The sequence below is a fragment of the Coregonus clupeaformis genome, chromosome 21 (assembly GCF_020615455.1).
Source record: "Coregonus clupeaformis isolate EN_2021a chromosome 21, ASM2061545v1, whole genome shotgun sequence".
NCBI lineage: Eukaryota > Metazoa > Chordata > Actinopteri > Salmoniformes > Salmonidae > Coregonus > Coregonus clupeaformis.
Genome location: NC_059212.1, coordinates 15,221,609 through 15,244,068, shown reverse-complemented (window position 1 = coordinate 15,244,068; position 22,460 = coordinate 15,221,609). Strand labels below are relative to the sequence as shown.

Here is a 22,460-nt window from a genome sequence, read left to right as displayed (position 1 = left end):
TATGCATACTACCTCTCCTATTACTTCTATTACTTGTTATTTTTGACATTGTGTTGTTGTTATTGATATTGACTAATGTACTGCATTGTTGAGGGAGCTAGCACAGAAGCATTTCACTGCACCTTCTATACCTGCTGTAAACAGTGTATTTGACAAATACGATTTAATTTGATTTGAGAATACATTTTTTATATATTTGACATTCAATTGAATACCTGAAGTCGCACCAAAATGTCTGGATTCCATAGATTTTTCTGGCTCTCATTATACAATTGTTTATGTGTTATAATACAGTCAATATTTGATGCTTTTTGTTTATTAAAAAAGAGTTGAGTATCTGTGCAGCTGTTACATTTATCAGAACTGTATTTTTAACCTTTTATCCATTTTGACGACCGTTGCTAATACTACTACTAATACAAAAAGTGACAGTGTGTTCGTCCTTTAGAAGATGGGGATGTAGTTGTCGATCTTAGACTTCTGTCTCTGTGTGACACACTCTGCAATCCAGATGATGTTGCGAGCCTCCTGCTCCTTCAGCTTGATGTAGGAGTAGAACACGCCGAAATGGAACTGCTCCAGAAAGGCCAGAGTGTTCAGCTGCACCTGAGAGAGAGAGAGAGAGAAGAGAGCGAGAAGAGAGAGAGAAGAGAGAGAGAAGAGAGAGAGAGAAGAGAGAGAGAGAAGGGAGAGAGAGAGAGAGAAGAGAGAGAGAGAGAGAGAGAGAGAGAGAGAGAGAAGAGAGAGAGAGAAGGGAGAGAGAGAGAGAAGAGAGAGAGAGAGAGAGAGAGAAGAGAGAGAGCGAGAGAGAGAAGAGAGAGAGAGAGAGAGAGAGAGAGAGAGAGAGAGAGAGAGAGAGAGAGAGAGAGAGAGAGAGAGAGAGAGAGAGAGATAATATGTGCATACAGACCACATCCTCAGTCTGAATTTATTGTATACAGGCTGTACAATACTTAATGACATTTGTCTTACCTCCCGCTCAAAGAATCTGTCCTCCAGGGTTCTGGAGGATTCTGCCTCAGGTTCATCAAATATGAGTTTATAGTTCTGGAGGATATAAAATCACATCAACTAATAAGACATAATAACTATAATATGACATGATATATCTATTACAACATAGTATCAGACTATCATACTCAGTGCACTGTAGTAAGCTTAAACCAGGCTGTAGTAGTCCGATTCACTGCATAAACAGGGTAGTCATACAAATCACAGCAGCACAGAGAGTATAGAATTAAAAATAATAATTCAGAAGTCCATGAAAGAGAAATGGTCTAATTCTCGAGTCAAGTTAAACCCTGCATTATAAATCTGACTTTAATTGTACAGTAGTCCAACTGATTGGGGTTGTGTTCAGTAGGCACCGAACAGAAGAACTCTGAAACAGGGAGGGACTGCCTAGTGTTGTCCTATAAGTAATGCCCAGTTTGGGTTTCCATTGCTTTCAAACTCACAGGGTAGTAGTCAGCCACAGCTTTGACCTGCTCGTAGTCCTCTGCCCTGGCCAAGAGACGGAGCCCCTCAGGGTACAGTCTCCCACAGGAGGGGTACAGGGCGCTCCTCTCCCCCCCACTCAGGTCTGTCCCGAACGAGTTCACTGTGATGATGAACGCACGCCGGTCGGCCTCAAACTGCAACACACACACAGGAAGTAAACCACAAATACCTGCACAGGGGTAACACATAGAAGCTTACTGGCAAACACACACACATACACACATTTAAAAGACAGACGGAGAGAGAGAAAAAGAGAGAGATAAAAGTCACATATAAAGGTAAAAAACAAATAGAGTACAGATACACAGAGAGAGTATCACATGCAGTATAAGTTTACAGTACACATACACTCTAAAACCACACACAGACACACACAATAAAAACACTCATTCAAACTGTAACTGGTAATGTCTCAGGTAAGAGGAAAGAATGGTTTACAATACCTCCAGGATAGGACACATGATGTTCTTTGTGGCTCCTCCACTCTCCTGACAGAATTTATAGAATGCCTCCAAATAAGCCTGTTTAAAATTAAAAGACACTTTCAGATCTAACCCATTGAAACTAACTTTTCTGTTTCTTTTATTCACTTTTCTCAATTATAATGGTAAGTGATAAACATAATCACAGTCATGAAAATAAGTTGAATCGCAAGAGTTAATTCAACTCCCATGGAGTGAAATGTAACACTATTTTGTGGTTTATATGGTCCCACCCCCATTTTGTGTTAAAACAACTCTGGTAATGGTATTGATATTTTTGGAGTTAAAGGTGCTACACATAGAATCTCAGAATTTCTCTCCTATGTGGAAGGTAGGTGAATTGCAACAGCAATAGGTTACATTCAAAACAAATCTCCCCTTCTCCGCAGTCTCTGGCAACTGTAGCTCAGTTGGTAGAGCATGACGCTTGCAACGCCAGGGTTTTGGGTTCGTTTCCCACAGGGGGCCAGTATGAAAATGTATGCACTCACTAACTGTAAGTCGCTCTGGATAAGAGCTAAATGACTCGCGCTTGAGCCTTTTACTTTTGGCCCACCAGCTTCAAATAGCTGTACATTTGTGTTATTTAAAAGATACAGTATTTCACAGAGATTTAGATTGTACAATGATTCCCTACACTATTCAGTGCTTGTTTTCTCACATAAACTGAAATTGTAGAATTTTAGCAACCAAGAAATGACAGAGTGATTTCTACATTGGCCATTTGACCCGATTTCCACTAGATAACACAGCCAGAAAGTTAAAACTGCTTTTCCATTTTGACAACAGATGCCGCTCAAGCGGGATAAATCAATAGGCGAATATCACAGCCAATCATAACACTAGCGGAAAATACTCATTCCTAGCTCTGTATAAAGGTTAAGATTCTGTCTATTAGACCACTCCAAAAAAGTGTATCTGGACCACTCCAAAAAAGTTTTTATATTCTATTCTTTTACTTTTGTTTTCTTTTTTAAATGTATTGATAGTAATGGCTTTCTCAGGTCTCACAGACACTTTCACTGTGATGTCATGACCTTAGAAAGAATTGGGACCCTGATGTCATAAGCCACTGATTATGACATCAACACAAATAAATTGGAATACTGAACTCTCTCATTACAGTTGGCTAGGACAGCCTGGCTAGGACAGCCAGCAACCATCTACCCTGGTAGAGGAAAAGCATACTCTGGACCAACCCTCTCCACAGGACAACAAGACTCAGACTCCAGACCAACCATCTACTCAGACTCTGGACCAAGAACATCTACAGGTTCCTGTCGTTTTGATCTCCATGGAGGAAGTGGTTCTGCTGGCAGATGAGATCCCGGCCTTGTTTGAGGAAACAGCTCCAGTTGTGGGTGTAATCCAGACCTCCCTCGAACAACAAGCTCCCCTGCTAGACCAACCATCTTCACAGTACAACCAAACTCTGGAACAACCAAAGGTTACTGGCAGATGGAATCCCAGCCTCCTTGGAACCAACAGTTCCAGTGGATTACATTTGGACCTCCTTGCTCCCTGCTCCACTGGTGGACAACCCTCTGACCTCCTTGGACAATGGTACCAAGAAGGATGACCAACAGACCTCCCAGCAACAAGAGTATCGAACCTCCTGCAGGCATGATGGTGACATTTCAACCTGTGTGAAACCAACAGATGATATCTGGTCCCTCCAAGAAGGAGGTGCTCAACTGGTCAATGACCCTGTGATCTCCATGGACCCAAAATGGTTCCCAGGCTAACGGAAGTCGCACCTCCCTAAATTACTATTTTACCTAAGATGAAAGTTGGCCCTTCCTGGAGCAAAATACTACGATATACAGACCTCACTTGGGAAAGGTCCTCTACCCAGGACCCATGTTCCAATGTACTCATTTACAACTGCTACATCCATCAACAGTACATTGACCACCTCAATTTGAACCTCCCCAATGGTATGTATGCATTCAAATATCATACAATATACATGTACATACTGTAAATACATTGTGTTCATTCTACACTCTTCAAGCATCGCTCTGGATAAGAGCGTCTGCTAAATGACTAAAATGTAAATGTATTGTATCAGTCAACAGTACCATTTCAGTTGGTTTGTTGATGTTTATTCCAGACCAATCATCCTCCACCACCCTCCATAATTCCAACTGTAGAACCATGGTGGCAGCAGGACCATGTTCTCCGAACATCCACTCCCAGCTTCTATGCCAGGAACAAAGGTGATTCATATTTTCAATAATAGTGGGAGCAAGTAACGGAGTTGAGCGAATTCTGTTTTTCTCATTCTGTTAGCTAGAATAATTCAGTCCGGTTATTTCTGAGCAATAAGGCTTGAGAATGTTCCCTTTTGTTACAGATGTCAGGAGTACTAAGCCTGACCCACCACTAAGCCTGATCCATCCCTGCTGGCTCCTCTGAGCCCAAATGGCTCTGCCCTTCTCTGCGCTGGTTGAGGGTCCGTCTTCAACTCTCTTTCCAAGTAGATATGTGGACATTTTTTACATTTACATTTTAGTCATTTAGCAGACGCTCTTATCCAGAGCGACTTACAGGAGCAATTAGGGTTAAGTGCCTTGTTCAAGGGCACATTTACGTCATTTAGCAGACGCTCTTGTCCAGAGCGACTCACAAATTGATGCATTCACCCTATAGCCAGTGGGATAACCACTTTACAATTTTTTTGGGGGGGGTAGTAGAAGGATTACTTTATCCTATCCCAGGTATTCCTTAAAGAGGTGGGGTTTCAAATGTCTCCGGAAGGTGGTGAGTGACTCCGCTGTCCTGGCGTCGTGAGGGAGCTTGTTCCACCATTGGGGTGCCAGAGCAGCGAACAGTTTTGACTGGGCTGAGCGGGAACTATGCTTCCGCAGAGGAAGGGGAGCCAGCAGGCCAGAGGTGGATGAACGCAATGCCCTCGTTTGGGTGTAGGGACTGATCAGAGCCCGAAGGTACAGAGGTGCCGTTCCCCTCGCTGCTCCAAAGGCAAGCACCATGGTCTTGTAACGGATGCGAGCTTCAACTGGAAGCCAGTGGAGTGTGCGGAGGAGGGGGGTGACGTGAGAGAACTTGGGAAGGTTGAACACCAGACGGGCTGCAGCATTCTGGATGAGTTGTAGGGGTTTAATGGCACATGCAGGGAGGCCAGCCAACAGCGAGTTGCAGTAATCCAGACGGGAGATGACAAGTGCCTGGATTAGGACCTGTGCCGCTTCCTGTGTAAGGCAGGGTCGTACTCTCCGAATGTTGTAGAGCATGAACCTGCAGGAGCGGGTTCCACCACCACCAAGCCTGACCCATACCTGCTGGCTCATCTGAGCCCAAAAGCTGTGCCCTTCTCTGGGCTGGTTTAGGGTCCATCTTCACCTCTTCTTCCCATGGAACATTCTCCATGCCAGAGGAACAGTGGGCCAGTGGCAGGGCTTCCCACCACAACACCACAGACTAGCAGACAGTCTCAAGGCTGGCTCAGTTGGGTCTTCAGACATAAAAAGGAGGTAAGGAACCATTTCTTACTATTCAACACAGACACACAAGATTCATCTTCTTTATATTACACAAACATTTTTATCTCCTTATTGATGGTTAGATCCTTACTCCTATTGTCCTCTCCCTCCGATTGTCTGGGACAAAGCTCTCAACAAATGGGTCGACAAAAATGCCCCTTTGGAGCAGGTATTTCATTGATTTAATGTTAAGCATTACATCACACCCAGTTGTGGATGTTTTCTAATGTTTTGTTGTTTATCTTTTACTCTCCAGAGCAAACCTGTGCCACCACCTCCCACCATGGCCATGATGAAGCCTGGTTGGCTAGGAGACTACAGGGGCTACTGATCCACTAGTCTCTATCAACAGCAGTATGTCTTACATTACATTTGGAGACCAGATTTATTCCATGCCTGTGTATGGTAGTGCTCAAAGTGTGAGGTAATGCAGAGATGTTTTTACATTCAATTGATTTGATGCCACATCACCTTGTACAGTTTGTTTCTCATGATCTCAGCACCCATCTCATCCAGGTTGGCCTCAGACACAGCATCCTGGAAGAACGGAGCTGAAAAGACAAAGTAGCACACATACACTCTTTGAAAAATAGTTGCTATCTAGAACCTAAAACGGTTCTCCGGCTGTCCACATAGGATAACCCTTTGTATAACCCTTTTGGTTCCAGGTAGAACCTTTTTGTGTTCCATGTAGAACCCTTTCCACAGAGGGTTTCTACATGGAACCCAAAAGGGTTCTCCCATGGGGACAGCCACATAACCCTTTTGGAACCCTTTTTTTCTGAGAGTGTATGGAATGGGAATAAACCCAGACTCAGAACACTGACACATCCATAAACCTTCATAGCAATAGCCACAGTTGATACTAGTGAGCAGCAGGAGGCAATGTTACGCCATCCTCTGTGTTATTGTATACTCTCTTCAGTACAAGGCTACTCAGTTCTAAATAGTGCAAGCATGCTGCCTTTTAATGCACTGCTTACGGTACGATATAGAAAACTAGGTGCGTGGATATTCTGGTCAATAAATGACTTAAAGCTTATTAATAATGAAGCCTAATGATAATAATCCAAAAACAAGGAAAGAGCTTGCTATATTCTGTCAACATAATATTCATGAAGCATGTTTTGGATTTCATATTCATATTACACTAGATATTCAAAGAAGGCTTTCATAGATATTTACATTATAGATATTCAATCCAATATTTATTAGTAGGTCCCACTGGCACAGATGCCCACTGATGCCCACAGAATATGCCCACTGTAGTCTAGTGATTACCCAGAGGTGTGTCCACCAGGATGGCACAGTAGAGCTCAGCAGGGGTGCGGGCAATGCCAACCGCTGCCATCTGGTCAAACATTCCCAGTGGATGGCACCGTGGCAGAAGCTCTGCCACGTCCCTCTGCTTCAGGGCACCGGTGATCAACAGCACCACGTTGTCAATCATGTAACTGTAGCTGCAACATGGAAGAGATAAAGACAGACAGGGGAGAAAATGTGGACCTAGTTCCATTTCATTTCAAATGATTCCTTCCTTTTCCTCCTTTCGTAATTCCTTCCATCCTTCCGTAATTCCCCGATTTTAACCATTGATCTGCTAAGTTTTGATGGGTGGACGTGATATGATGGAAATATTGCCTTCACTTATCCAATCACATACAGATCAGTGATGACCTCAATGAATGGAAAAGGTAAGGATACATTTGAGAAACATTCAAACATTGCTACAGTACTGTTCGAATATCCTCATACCGACTACTAAGCTTTAAAGTCGCACTCCAGTCCACTTTTCACCTTATTTATCACCTGATTTACTTGAAGGTCCAATGCAGCCGTTTTTATCTCAATATCAAATAATTACTGGGTAACAATTAAGTACCTTACTGTGATTGTTTTCGATTAAAACTGTAAAAAAAACATTTTTTAAATAGCTTCTTAGAAAATAGCAATTTCTCAAGCAAGAATTTTGCTAGGACTGTCTGGGAGTGGGGAGGAGAAAACTGAAACTAGCTGTTATTGCTAGAGAGGATTGGAACTCTCCTTCTTATTGGTCTATTAACTAATTTACCGCCTGGTGATGTCACCAGGCCGGCTAAAACTCCATCCCACCAACGCAGGCTGAAATTTCAAGCGGTCTCTTCTCCTTTGCCTCCAGAACAGCCTGAATTCTTCGGGGCATTCTACAAGGTGTCAGAAACGTTCATTCATACTGCAAACAGCCCGTTCCATCTCATGGACCAACATCCCTGTGGAATGTTTCTGACACCTTGTAGAATGCCCCAAAGAATTCAGGCTGCGCAGGCCACTCAAGTAAACTGAACTCGCTGTCATGTTCCAGGCAATGTTTTTCCAGAAACATCAGAAAAAAGGCTGCTAGATTTTGAAAACTGGAGCGGCTTCTTCTTGTTTTTAGCTGATAGGAGTGGAACCCGGTGTTGTCGTCTGTTGCAATAGCCCATCCTTGACAAGGATCGACGAGTTGTGTGTTCCGAGATGCCATTCTGCACACCACTGTTGTACTGCTCCATTATTTGTCTGTTTGTGGCCTTCCTGTTAGCTTGTACGGTTCTTGCCATTCTCCTTTGACTGCTCTCATCAATGAGCTGTTTTCGCCCACAGGACTGCCGCTGACTGGATGTTTTTTGTTTGTCGCACCATTCTCGGTAAAGCCTAGACACTGTCATGTGAGAAAAGCCCAAGGGGGGCGGTGGTTTCTGAGATACTGGATCTGGCGCGCCTGGCACCGAGAATACCATGCTCAAAGTCACTTAGGTCACTCGTTTTGCTCATTCTAACGTTCAATCGAACAGTAACTGAATGCCTGAATGCCTGTATGCTTTATATAGCAAGCCAATGCTAGGTGACTCACTGTCTGTAGAAGCGATCCATTATGCTGAAATATGAGGTGATACCGGCGGAAGAATGGCAGTATGTCACAGTATGTGTATGCATTCAAATTGCCATCAATAAAATGCAATTGTGTTCTCTGTCCGTAGCTTATACCTGCCCATACCATAACCCCACCGCCAACATGGGGCACTCTGTTCACAACGGTGACATCAGCAAACTGCTCACCCACACAACGCCATACATGTGGTCTGCGGTTGTGAGGCCGGTTGGACATACTGACAAATTCTCTTAGGGATGTAGCTCAGTTGGTAGAGCATGGCGTTTGCAACGCCAGGGTTGTGGGTTCGATTCCCACGGGGGGCCAGTATGAATTTTTTTAAAAATTAAATAATGTATGCACTCACTAACTGTAAGTCGCTCTGGATAAGAGCGTCTGCTAAATGACTAAAATGTAAAATTATCTTGGGAAAGGAGAAATGCTCACTAACAAGGATGTAAACAAATTTGTGCAGGAATTTGTGAGAAATACGTTTTTTGTGCGTCTGGTAAATTTCTGGGATCTTTTATTTCAGCTCATGAAACATTGGACCAACACTTTACATGTATCACCAGAAAATATTCAGTGACGGCCAAATAGATTGCAGGAAGAGGAAGGAGAGGAGGAAAAGGGGGGAAAAGGGGGAAAAAGGTCCCCTGTAGCTCAGTTGGTAGAGCATTTGCGCTTGCAATGCCAGGGTTGTGGGTTCAATTCCCACAGGGGGCCAGTATGAACTTGGTGTGATGAAGTATTGAACAAGTAAAACATTTGACCCCTAGTAATACTTAATGTGAGACATGTACAAATGCTATGTGTTTCGTATATTTCAGATTTGTAAAAATGTGTAGTACATTTGGGGCTATAAGGTTACTGGCATACAAGGAAGGTACTTAGTCAAGGAAGGTGTAGAGATGCCGGCAGACAGACAGGCAGACAGAGATAGACAGACAGATAGCCAGACAGAAGTGATTTATTGGAACACTCCTACGTGATGTAGTCGAGGAAGGTGGAGAGGGGCAGTAGGGAGTGAGCGCGTAGGCAGCGGAACTCAGTCAGAATGTTTTCCTTCAGTCTGTGGTCGACGAGAGACACGGTCAGGTCCTCATTCCCAGCGGTCAGGATGCTGCCATAGTCTGTACTCTGCAGATGCAGCTTCATGTCTACATTGAGATATTATTAAAAGACACAGGTCATATGTGGACAGGAGATTGAACCATTGATTCCATGAGGGTGCTTTGTGGTGCTGGCCACTCCAATAACAAACTGAGCACCCCAAGTATAGCAATATTCATTATAGCACCCCCCCCCCCCTAAATATTTCAAGACACATTTAGAAACAATGTAATTTTATTTGTATGTAAAACTGTGAAAGGATGTTTTATGTCTTTCATAAGTCACATTGGCTTTTGTTTGTTCAAATCTGTAATTCCAGTCAATTCCAGTTAACCTTTAAAGTTATGGGTTGTCTGAAAGGCATCATCACTCTATTTTGAAGCCTATAATTGACCCGTCAAACTGCCCATAACTCGCTTCCATTGTGTGGGGCGGATGATGATGACTAACGAGGAGACACACACACATGCACCCATGTACACACGCACCCACGCACACACACATTTCTACCACAGTTTAGGCCGGGATTCAAGCAAACCGCAATGTGAAAACATCGCATTGCACTTGACTTACTCAATATATGGATATCTGTGTAATTGCAAACTATACCTAAAACCAAACACTGCAACTGACACAGTGGGTTATAGAACATAATTGGTCAACAAAACTTTCCACGATACAAAGACCTCAGCTTACCCTCTAGTGTGTCACATTGGGCCAGGTTGTGGTAGTCGGACCGAGTCAGTATCCCAGCCTTCAGTCCTCGTACCAGCCCCTCCAAGTACCCATGGTCCACATTGAAGCTAAGCTCTGGATACAGCGACATTCTTCAAAACGACAAGTTAGTTAATAGGCCCTCTCTTCTTATTCTACCCACAGCTTTGGCTCTGTCTGTCTTCCAACTTCCCTTTTTTCTGTCAATGACTAATGCTCACACAATCTTTCCCTTCCTATTTGACACTTGTAAGAATTTCCACGGCTTTTGACTATTTACATATATGCTATATCCAGTATCTGGGCATTCTGTCTGACTCAAATCATTGGACTAATTGTAATCCGGAGAATCTGTTTTTCTACCGTAAAAATAAGGTAGTGTATTTGCAAATGTTCATGCAGGTTAACTTTAGCTGCAGAAAAATGTGAGCAAGATAAGAGGGACGTTTTTAAAGAGGCTTTACAGAAATATTGCTTCTGAGAAATGTTGCCCAAAAGGGATCCCCTAAATGGATAGAAATCTTGCGCATAAATTACCTCATTGGACAGAAAGGGCCATACCTCCCAATACCCATGAGTAATAGCATATTGTTTGCCTAAAACTAAGGATGCGTGTGGTTTGCAATAACAGAAAACAGAACAACAAAAAACGTTCACAGTGCTGAAGTTTAAAAAAAAACAGTGGCCCATGTCAACTCTGGGGTTGATCAAGGGGAAAACACTGTTTTCACCACCAGACAGCCAATTAGCACTCATACAATGTTCTCTGACTGCTAAACAACAGCAGAAAGGAGAAACAAGAACATTATTCATCTTCTCTATAAGGTCCTCAAGATTCATAAACCTTTCCCGTAAATCATGCATGGATGTCATTGTCAATGGGAAACATTTTTGCCAAAATGCCAGCCACACACATAGATCCGCAGGGTTCTCTAGTTAGCATTCGTCCTGAATAATAATAATAATAATAATATGCCATTTAGCTGACGCTTTTATCCAAAGCAACTTACAGTCATGCGTGCATACATTTTTGTGTATGGGTGGTCCCGGGGATCGAACCCACTAGCGCCGTGCTCTACCAGCTGAGCTGAGCTCCTGAGGGACCAGATTACACATTACACATTTTGGGGGGAATTGGAGTTATGGTGTGGAGCCTGTGGTCTCTGTCCCATTGGTGAACGAAGCCTCGGAGAGGGATGTGTGACTAATAGAATGAAAGCGTATCCAAACGTGCGTCAGCCCAGCTTGAACAAAAAGGGGAATCAGGTGCTCAACTGAGGGACTTAATAATGTGTGACTGTGTGTAACTGTGTGTGTCTCATGCCTATCAGACAACACTTTGCTGATTTTCCACTGAAGTAAGGTGTGTGTGAGTGCGTGTGTGTGTGTGTGTGTGTGAAGGCCTGATGGAAATTTCATAAACAATAGGGGAACATCTTGGGTCTGTACTTGCGAACATGAGTCTCAAAATACGCCTCAGCCAATTAAAATGGTCAACGTTGTTGCACGTGATAATACGCTACATGTTAGCTTTACAATTTACATACATTTAAAAACATTGACATGTAGTGTGTGTGTGTGTGTGCATCTATCAGTTACACATACATGTCAGTACATACACACAACAAGTAGGTCACACGGGGAGAGGCATTGTGCCGTGAGGTGTTGCTTTATTTGTAAAAAAAAAAAAAAGGTTTGCTGTTCACTTGCGCTATATAAGATGGAAGGGAGCTCCATGCACTCATGGCTCTGTATAATACTGTAGGTTTCCTTGAATTTGTTCTTGACCTGGGACTGTGAAAAGACCCCTGGTGGCATGTATGGTGGGGTAAGTGTGTGTGTCAGTGCTGTGTGTAAATTGACTATGTAAACAATTTGGAATTTCCAACACATGTTTCTTACAAAAACAAGAAGTGACGCAGTCAGTTTTTCCTCAATTCTTAGCCAAGAGAGACTGGCGTGCATAGTATTAATATTAGCCCTCTGATTATAATGAAGAGCAAGATGTACCGCTCTGTTCTGGGCGAGCTGCAGCTTTACTAGGTCTTTCTTTGCAGCACTTGACCATATGAATGGACAATAATCAAGATAAGATAAAACTACAGCCGGAAGGACTTGCTTTGTGGAGTGTGGTGTCAAAAAAGCAGAGCATCTCTTTATTACGGACAGACCTCTCCCCATCTTTACAACCATTGCATCTAAATGGTTTGACCATGACAGTTTACAATGTAAGGTAACACCAAGTAATTTAGTCTCCTCAACTTGTTCAACAGCCACACCATTCATTAGCAGATTCAGCTGAGGTCTAGAATTTAGGGAATGATTTATACCAAATACAATGCTCTTAGTTTTAGAGATGTTCAGGACCAGTTTATTACTGGACACCCATTCCAAAACAGACTGCAACTCTTTAAGGGTTTCAGTGACTTCATTAGCTGTGGTTGCTGATGTGCATATGTTTGAATCATCAGCATACACAGACACACATGCTTTGTTTAATGCCAGTGGCAGGTCATTGGTAAAAAAAACTAGAAAAGAGTAGAGGGCCTAGAAAGCTGCCCTGCAGTACACCACACTTTTGTTTGACATTAGAGAAGCTTCCATTAAAGAAAACCCCCTGAGTTCTATTAGATGGATAGCTCTGAATCCACGATATGGCAGAAGTTGAAAAGCCATAACACATACGTTTTCTCAACAACAGGTTATGGTCAATAATATCAAAGGCTGCACTGAAATCTAACAGTACAGCTCCCACAATCTTCTTATTATAAATTGTTTTCAAACCAATCATTAGTCATTTGTGTCAGTGCAGTACATGTTGAGTGCCCTTCTCTATAAGCATGCTGAAAGTCTATTGTTAATTTGTTTACAGAGAAATAGCATTGTATTTGGTCAAACACAATTTTTGCCAACAGTTTGCTAAGAGCTGGCAGCAAGCTGAAAGGGTTGCTGTTAGAACCAGTAAAGGCCGCTTTACCACTCTTGGGTAGCGGAATGACTTTGGCTTCCTTCCGGGCCTGAGGACAAAGACTTTCCTCTAGGATCTGACAGATAGGAGTGGCTATAGTCAGCTACCATCCTCAGTAGCTTTCCATCTAAGTTGTCAATGCCAGGTTTGTCATTATTGATCGATAACAATATTTTTCTCCACCTCTCCCACACTAACTTAACAAAATTCAAACTTGCAATGCTTTTCTTTCATTATTTGTTTTTTTATGCATGAGTACAATGGCTCACTGTTCGTTGTTGGCACTTCCTGCCTAAGTTTACCCACTTTGCCAATTAAGTAATCATCAAATGTTTTTGTGATGAATAAGTCGATGAAAGATGGAGATTTCATTTAAAGTACTCCAAAGTTTTTTTCCCATCATTCTTTATATCATTGGTCTTGGCTTCATAATACAGTTTCTTCTTCTTTTTGTTGAGTTTAGTCAAATAATTTCTCAATTTGCAGTATGTCAGCCAGTCAGATTTATTAGCCACTCCTTTTGCCCCATCTCTTTCAACCAGACAGTTTTTCAATTACTCATCAGTACATGGAGCCTTAACAGTTCTAACAGTCAGTTTCTTAACAGGTGCATGTTTATCAATAATTGGAAGAAGCAATTTAATAAATTCATAGTGCAGCATCTGGATGTTCCTTATTAATCACACCAGACCAACAAATATTTTTAACATCATCCACATAAGAGTCACAGCAAAATATTTTGTATGATCTCTTATACACAATTTTAGGCCCAGCTTTTGGAACTTTGGTTTTCCTGGATATATTGTGATCACTGCATCCAATGGGTATGGATACAGCTTTAGAACAAAGTTCTGCAGTATTAGTACAAATGTGATCAGTACATGTGGATGATCTTGTTCCTGTATTGTTTGTAAACAACCTGGTAGGTTGATTAATAACCTGAACCAGATTATAGGCACTGGTTATAGTGAGAAGCTTCCTCTTGAGTGGACAGCTTGATGAAAACCAGTCAATATTCAGGTCCCCAAGAAAGTAGACCTCTCTGTTTACATCACATACACTATAAAGCATTTGACACATATGATTTAGATACTGACTGTTAGCACTTGGTGTCCTATAGCAACACCCCAAAATAAAAGGCTTCAGATGTGCCAGATGTGCCAGGTGTACCTGCAACACTTCAATAACACTTGACATAAGATCTTCTCTAAGCATTACAGGGATATTAATAAGCATTGCTGTCTCTTCTTGTCATGGATTCTGCCGAGACTGCCCTTCCTTCTGGTTCGGGCAGGCTTCGGCGTTCGTCATCACCGGACTACTAGCTGCTGCCGATCTATGTTTTATGTTTCTATGTTCATCTGGTTGTTGTCTAGTGTTGCACACCTGTTTCCCATTATGGTATTATGTCCTTCCCTATTCAAGCTGTTCGCTCCCACTGTGTGTTGTGCGTGTTTGTTACTTGTTTCGAGTGTTGTTTGTGAGCGGGTTTGCTCCTCCCTGTGTTGGAGGTTTTGCTTGTTTCTTTACTTACAGTAAAGTAGATTTTCATTTCATTCTGTGTCCTGCGCTTGACTCTGGCCTACCGCATTCCACAGACATTCATGACAGAAACACGCACCTCTATGGAGTCAGCAGGAACAGCCGGATTAACCGAGACGATGGAGGAACGAGTCCAACGTCAAGAGATGATGATTCAGACTCTCGGTGTCACCATGGAACGAGTGTTCCAGACGATGGAACGATGGGAGAGAGGTGATATCCCGTCACCATCTCCAACCACTCAACCACCTACAACACTGGTCACCACTCCGCCACCTGGGTCCAGTGGGATTCGGCTCTCGCTCCCGAGGGCATATGACGGTACACCTGCCGGGGATAGGAGAGCGTGTCTGCCCTCATCTCCTGTCTATCGGGGAAGGCGCTTGAATGGGCCAACGCCGAGTGGGGAGGAATAGACTCGAGAACTGTCCGCTACAAGGATTTTACCCGCCGCTTCCGGGCGGTATTCGATTATCCACCAGAGGGGAGAGCGGCGGGTGAACGTCTGTTCCACCTATGACAGGAGATGAGGAGCGTGCAGGAGTTTGCGCTGGAGTTTAGAACTTTAGCAGCCAGTGCGGGATGGAATGAGAGGGCCCTGATCGACCATTATCGTTGCAGCTTAAGGGTGGACGTCCGTCGGGAGCTGGCCTGCAGGGACACCGATCTCAACCTGGACCACCTGGTGGACATGTCCATCAGGTTGGATAACCTGTTGGCAGCCCGCGGACGTTCTGATCGGGGGCCGTCCATTCCATCCCCCAGCACCTCCGAGCCTACCCCCATGGAGCTCGGAGGTGCTGCGGTTAGGGAGACGGGGAGAGGGACCGTCCCCTGCACCAACTGTGGCCGCAGAGGACACACTGCTGGTCGGTGCTGGGGAGGGTCCTCAGGAGGTCGAGGCAGCAGGCAGAGCACTGGTCGACCGTCTCAGGTGAGTAGGCACCCGACTCACCCAGAGCCCCATGTTGCTAATCTGTTTATTTATATTGTTTTTCCAGAGTTTTCCCCCCATTCCCAGCATAAGGCGCTAGTAGATTCAGGCATGGCTGGGATTTATATTGATCGCCAGTATGCTCGTAGTTTAGGGATCCCTACTGTGTCTGTTGATGAACCTTTCCCTGTGCATGCATTAGATAGTCGACCGTTAGGGTCAGGTATAATCAGGGAGGTCACAGCTCCACTTCTGATGAGGACGCAGGGGGTCATGAGGAGAGGATTAGCCTCTATCTGATTGATTCTCCTGCGTATCCTGTGGTGTTGGGACTTCCCTGGTTAACCATTCATGACCCCACGATATCATGGCAACAGAGGGCTCTCAAGGGTCCGGTCAGGGTCCGGTCAGTGTTCAGGGAGGTGTGTAGGAGTTTCCTTGGGGGCAGCTATGGTGGAAAGTCCAAACCAGGTTTCTACTATGCACATTCCTGCCGAGTATGCCGATTTGGCTATCGCCTTCAGTAAAAAGAGGGCGACTAAATTACCACCCCATCGTCCGGGGGATTGCGTGATAAATCTCCAGGTAGGAGCTGCACTTCCCCGGAGTCACGTGTATCCTTTGTCTCAGGAGGAAAGGGCGGCTATGGAGACATACAGTGGGGAAAAAAAGTATTTAGTCAGCCACCAATTGTGCAAGTTCTCCCACTTAAAAAGATGAGAGAGGCCTGTAATTTTCATCATAGGTACACGTCAACTATGACAGACAAAATGAGAAAAAAAAATCTAGAAAATCACATTGTAGGATTTTTTATGAATTTATTTGCAAATTATGGTGGAAAATAAGTATTTGGTCAATAACAAAAGTTTCTCAATACTTTGTTATATACCCTTTGTTGGCAATGACACAGGTCAAACGTTTTCTGTAAGTCTTCACAAGGTTTTCACACACTGTTGCTGGTATTTTGGCCCATTCCTCCATGCAGATCTCCTCTAGAGCAGTGATGTTTTGGGGCTGTCGCTGGGCAACACAGACTTTCAACTCCCTCCAAAGTTTTCTATGGGGTTGAGATCTGGAGAATGGCTAGGCCACTCAAGGACCTTGAAATGCTTCTTACGAAGCCACTCCTTCGTTGCCCGGGCGGTGTGTTTGGGATCATTGTCATGCTGAAAGACCCAGCCACGTTTCATCTTCAATGCCCTTGCTGATGGAAGGAGGTTTTCACTCAAAATCTCACGATACATGGCCCCATTCATTCTTTCCTTTACACGGATCAGTCGTCCTGGTCCCTTTGCAGAAAAACAAATCAAATCAAATCACATTTTATTGGCCACATGCGCCGAATACAACAGGTGCAGACATTACAGTGAAATGCTTACTTACAGCCCTTAACCAACAGTGCATTTCTTTTTAACAAAAAAAGTAAAAAATAAAACAACAACAAAAAAAGTGTTGAGAAAAAAAGAGCAGAAGTAAAATAAAATAACAGTAGGGAAGCTACATATACAGGGGGGTACCGGTGCAGAGTCAATGTGCGGGGGCACCGGCTAGTTGAGGTAGTTGAAGTAATATGTACATGTGGGTAGAGTTAAAGTGACTATGCATAAATAATTAACAGAGTAGCAGCAGCGTAAAAGGATGGGGTGGGGGGGCAGTGCAAATAGTCCGGGTAGCCATGATTAGCTGTTCAGGAGTCTTATGGCTTGGGGGTAGAAGCTGTTGAGAAGTATTTTGGACCTAGACTTGGCACTCCGGTACCGCTTGTCGTGACGGTAGCAGAGAGAACAGTCTATGACTAGGGTGGCTGGAGTCTTTGACAATTTTGAGGGCCTTCCTCTGACACCGCCTGGTATAGAGGTCCTGGATGGCAGGAAGCTTGGCCCCAGTGATGTACTGGGCCGTACGCACTACCCTCTGTAGTGCCTTGCGGTCGGAGGCCAAGCAGTTGCCATACCAGGCAGTGATGCAACCAGTCAGGATGCTCTTGATGGTGCAGCTGTAGAATTTTTTGAGGATCTGAGGACCCATGCCAAATCTTTTCAGTCTCCTGAGGGGGAATAGGCTTTGTCGTGCCCTCTTCCGACTGTCTTGGTGTGTTTGGACCATGATAGTTCGTTGGTGATGTGGACACCAAGGAACTTTAAGCTCTCAACCTGTTCCACTACAGCCCCGTCGATGAGAATGGGGGCGTGCTCAGTCCTCTTTTTTTTCCTGTAGTCCACAATCATCTCCTTTGTCTTGGTCACGTTGAGGGAGAGGTTGTTGTCCTGGCACCACACGGCCAGGTCTCTGACCTCCTCCCTATAGGCTGTCTCATCGTTGTCGGTGATCAGGCCTACCACTGTTGTGTCGTCGGAAAACTTAATGATGGTGTTGGAGTCGTGCCTGGCCATGCAGTCATGGGTGAACAGGGAGTACAGGAGGGGACTGAGCACGCACCCCTGAGGGGCCCCCGTGTTTAGGATCAGTGTGGCAGATGTGTTGTTACCTACCCTTACCACCTCGGTGCGGCCCGTCAGGAAGTCCAAGATCCAGTTGCAGAGGGAGGTTTTTAGTCCCAGGATCCTTAGCTTAGTGATGAGCTTACAGGGCACTATGGTGTTGAATGCTGAGCTGTAGTCAATGAATAGCATTCTCACATAGGTGTTCCTCTTGTCCAGGTGGGAAAGGGCAGTGTGGAGTGTAATAGAGATTGCATCATCTGTGGATCTGTTGGGGCGGTATGCAAATTGGAGTGGGTCTAGGGTTTCTGGGATAATGCTGTTGATGTGAGCCATGAACAGCCTTTCAAAGCACTTCATGGCTACAGACGTCAGTGCTACGGGTCGGTAGTCATTTAGGCAGGTTATCTTAGAGTCCTTGGGCACGGGGACTATGGTGGTCTGCTTGAAACATGTTGGTATTACAGACTCAGTCAGGGACATGTTGAAAATGTCAGTGAAGACACTTGCCAGTTGGTCAGCACATGCTCGGAGTACACGTCCTGGTAATCCATTTGGCCCTGCGGCCTTGTGAATGTTGACCTGCTTAAAAGTCTTACTCACATCGGCTACGGAGAGCGTGATCACATAGTCATCCGGAACAGCTGGTGCTCTCATGCATTCTTCAGTGTTGCTTGCCTCGAAGCGAGCATAGAAGTGGTTTAGCTCGTCTGGTAGGCTTGTGTCACTGGGTAGCTCGCGGCTGTGCTTCCCTTTGTAGTCTGTAATAGTTTTCAAGCCCTGCCACATCTGACGAGCATCAGAGCCAGTGTAGTACGATTCAATCTTAGTCCTGTATTGACTCTTTGCCTGTTTGATGGTTCGTCGGAGGGCATAGCGGGATTTCTTATAGGCGTCCGGGTTAGAGTCCCGCTCCTTGAAAGCGGCAGCTCTACCCTTTAGCTCAGTGCGGATGTTTCCTGTAATCCATGGCTTCTGGTTGGGGTATGTACGTACGGTCACTGTGGAGACGACATCATCGATGCACTTATTGATGAAGCCAGTGACTGATGTGGTGTACTCCTCAATGCTGTCTGAAGAATCCCGGAACATGTTCCAGTCTGTGCTAGCAAAACAGTCCTGTAGCTTAGCATCTGCGTCATCTGACCACTTTTTTATTAACCGAGTCACTGGTGCTTCCTGCTTTAGTTTTTGCTTATAAGCAGGAATCAGGAGGATAGAGTTATGGTCAGATTTGCCAAATGGAGGGCGAGGGAGAGCTTTGTATGCGTCTCTGTGTGTGGAGAAAAGGTGGTCCAGAGTTTTTTTTCCTCTGGTTGCACATTTAACATGCTGGTAGAAATTAGGTAGAACGGATTTAAGTTTCGCTGCATTAAAGTCCCCGGCCACTAGGAACGCTGCATCTGGATGAGCGTTTTCCTGTTGATTTATGGCCTTATACAACTCATTCAGTGCAATCTTAATGCCAGCATTGGTTTGTGGTGGTAAATAGACAGCTATGAAAAATATAGATGAAAACTCTCTTGTAAATAGTGTGGTCTATAGCTTATCATAAGATATTCTACCTCAGGCGAGCAAAACCTCGAGACTTCCTTAGTATTTGATTTTGTGCACCAGCTGTTGTTTACAAATATACACAGACCGCCACCCCTTGTCTTACCGGAGTCAGCCGTTCTATCCTGCCGATGTAGCGTATAGCCCGCTAGCTGTATGTTATCCATGTCGTCGTTCAGCCACGACTCGGTGAAACATAATATTTTACAGTTGTTTATGTCCCGTTGGTAGGATAAACGTAATCTTAGGTCATCCAATTTGTTCTCCAATGATTGAAGATTGGTTAATAGGATTGATGGGAGCGGCAGTTTACTCGCTCGCCGTCGGATCCTTACAAGGCACCCCGACCTACGTCCACGATATCTCCGTCTCTTCCTCATGCGAATGACGGGGATTTGGGCCTTGTCGGGTGTCTGTATGATATCCTTCGCGGCCGCCTCGTTGAAGAAAAAATCTTCGTCCAATACGAGGTGAGTAATCGCTGTCCTGATATCCAGAAGCTCTTTTTGGTTATAAGAGACGATGGCAGAAACATTATGTACAAAATAAATTACAAATAACGCGGAAAAACACACATAATAGTACAATTGGTTAGAGGGCTGTAAAACGGCAGCCATCTTCTCCGGCGCTGTCCTCAAATATCATTCCCCAAAGCATGATGTTTCCACCCCCATGCTTCACAGTAGGTATGGTGTTCTTTGGATTCAACTCAGCATTCTTTGTCCTCCAAACACGACGAGTTGTGTTTTTACCAAAAAGTTATATTTTGGTTTCATCTGACCATATGACATTCTCCCAATCCTCTTCTGGATCATCCAAATGCACTCTAGCAAACTTCAGACGGGCCTGGACATGTACTGGCTTAAGCAGGGGGACACGTCTGGCACTGCAGGATTTGAGTCCCTGCAGTGCCAGTGTGTTACTGATGGTAGGCTTTGTTACTTTGGTCCCAGCTCTCTGCAGGTCATTCACTAGGTCCCCCTGTGTGGTTCTGGGATTTTTGCTCACCGTTCTTGTGATCATTTTGACCCCACAGGGTGAGATCTTGCGTGGAGCCCCAGATCGAGGGAGATTATCAGTGGTCTTGTATGTCTTCCATTTCCTAATAATTGCTCCCACAGTTGATTTCTTCAAACCAAGCTGCTTACCTATTGCAGATTCAGTCTTCCCAGCCTGGTGCAGGTCTACAATTTTGTTTCTGGTGTCCTTTGACAGCTCTTTGGTCTTGGCCATAGTGGAGTTTGGAGTGTGACTGTTTGAGGTTGTGGACAGGTGTCTTTTATACTGATAACAAGTTCAAACAGGTCCCATTAATACAGGTAACGAGTGGAGGACAGAGGAGCCTCTTAAAGAAGAAGTTACAGGTCTGTGAGAGCCAGAAATCTTGCTTGTTTGTAGGTGACCAAATACTCGGGCACACCACCCAAGCTCCGCCCCTGTGCTGTCTTTTCGAAGAAGCTCAGCCCGGCGGAGCGCAACTATGATGTGGGGGACCGGGAGCTGTTGGCTGTGGTCAAAGTCCTGAAAGTGTGGAGACATTGGCTTGAGGGGGCTAAACACCCTTTTCTCATTTTGACTGACCACCGCAATCTGGAGTACATCTTAGCGGCGAAGAAGTTAAACCCTCGCCAGGCAAGGTGGTCCATGCTTCTCACCCGTTTTGTTTTCACCCTTTCTTACAGGCCAGGCTCCCAGAACGGTAAGGCAGATGCTCTGTCCCGACTGTATGACACGGAGGAGAGTTCCGTGGAGCCCACTCCCATACTTCCGGCATTGTGTCTGGTGGTATGGGAGGTTGACGCGGACATCGAGCGGGCGTTGCGTAACGAACCCACTCCTCCCCAGTGTCCAGAGGGTCGTATGTATGTACCGCTGGAGGTCCGCGATCGTTTGATCTATTGGGCTCACACGTCACCCTCCTCTGGTCATCCTGGCATCGATCGGACAGTGAACTGTCTTAGTGGGAAGTACTGGTGGCCCACCTTAGCTAAGGACGTGAGGGTTTATGTTTCCTCCTGCTCAGTGTGCGCCCAGTGTAAGGCTCCTAGACACCTGCCCAGAGGGAAATTACACCCCCTACCCGTTCCACAATGACCGTGGTCCCACCTATCGGTGGATTTTATGACTGATCTTCCTCCCTCAAAAGGGAACACAACCATCCTGGTCGTTGTGGATCGGTTTTCTAAGTCCTGTCACCTCCTTCCTCTGCCCGGACTCCCTACGGCCCTACAAACTGCCAAGGCCCTATTTACACACGTCTTCCGGCACTACGGGGTGCCTGAGGATATAGTGTCTGATCGGGGTCCCCAATTCACCTCAAGGGTTTGGAGGGCATTCATGGAACGGTTGGGGATCTTGGTTAGCCTTACCTCAGGTTTTCACCCAGAGAGTAACGGGCAGGTGGAGAGAATCAACCAGTAGGTGGGTAGGTTTCTGAGGTCGTATTGCCAGGACCGGCGAGGGGAGTGGTCGGTTTTTACCTACCCTGGGCAGAGATGGCAATAAACTCCAACCGCCACTCCTCAACTGACCTCACTCCTTTCCAGTGTGTGTTAGGTTATCAGCCGGCCCTGGCACCTTGGCATCAGAGCCAGCTCGAGCTACTGTCACGGATTCTGCCGAAACTGCCCTTCCTTCTGGTTCGGACAGGCTTCAGCGTTCGTCGTCACCGGAATACCAGCTGCTGCCGATCTATGTTTTATGTTTCTATGTTCATCTGGTTGTTGTCTAGTGTTGCACACCTGTTTCCCATTATGGTATTATGTCCTTCCCTATTTAACCTGTTCGCTCCCACTGTGTGTTGAGCGTGTTTGTTACTT

The 22,460-nt window shown here is 45.0% G+C and overlaps 1 protein-coding gene across 1 annotated transcript; it reads right to left on the bottom strand.

Annotated features, from left to right (window-relative positions):
- Positions 1–202: 202 nt before the first annotated feature.
- On the bottom strand, positions 203–10,314 carry LOC121534986 (V-type proton ATPase subunit d 1-like). The gene is made up of 8 exons (XM_041841635.1): positions 10,185–10,314; positions 9,364–9,535; positions 6,767–6,945; positions 5,957–6,036; positions 1,944–2,021; positions 1,458–1,634; positions 973–1,047; positions 203–606 (listed from the first exon to the last, which is right to left on the bottom strand). The coding sequence occupies exons 1-8, from the start codon at positions 10,312–10,314 to the stop codon at positions 445–447; spliced, it is 1,053 nt and encodes a 350-aa protein (XP_041697569.1). The 3' UTR covers positions 203–444.
- Between the last annotated feature and the right edge of the window lie 12,146 nt (positions 10,315–22,460).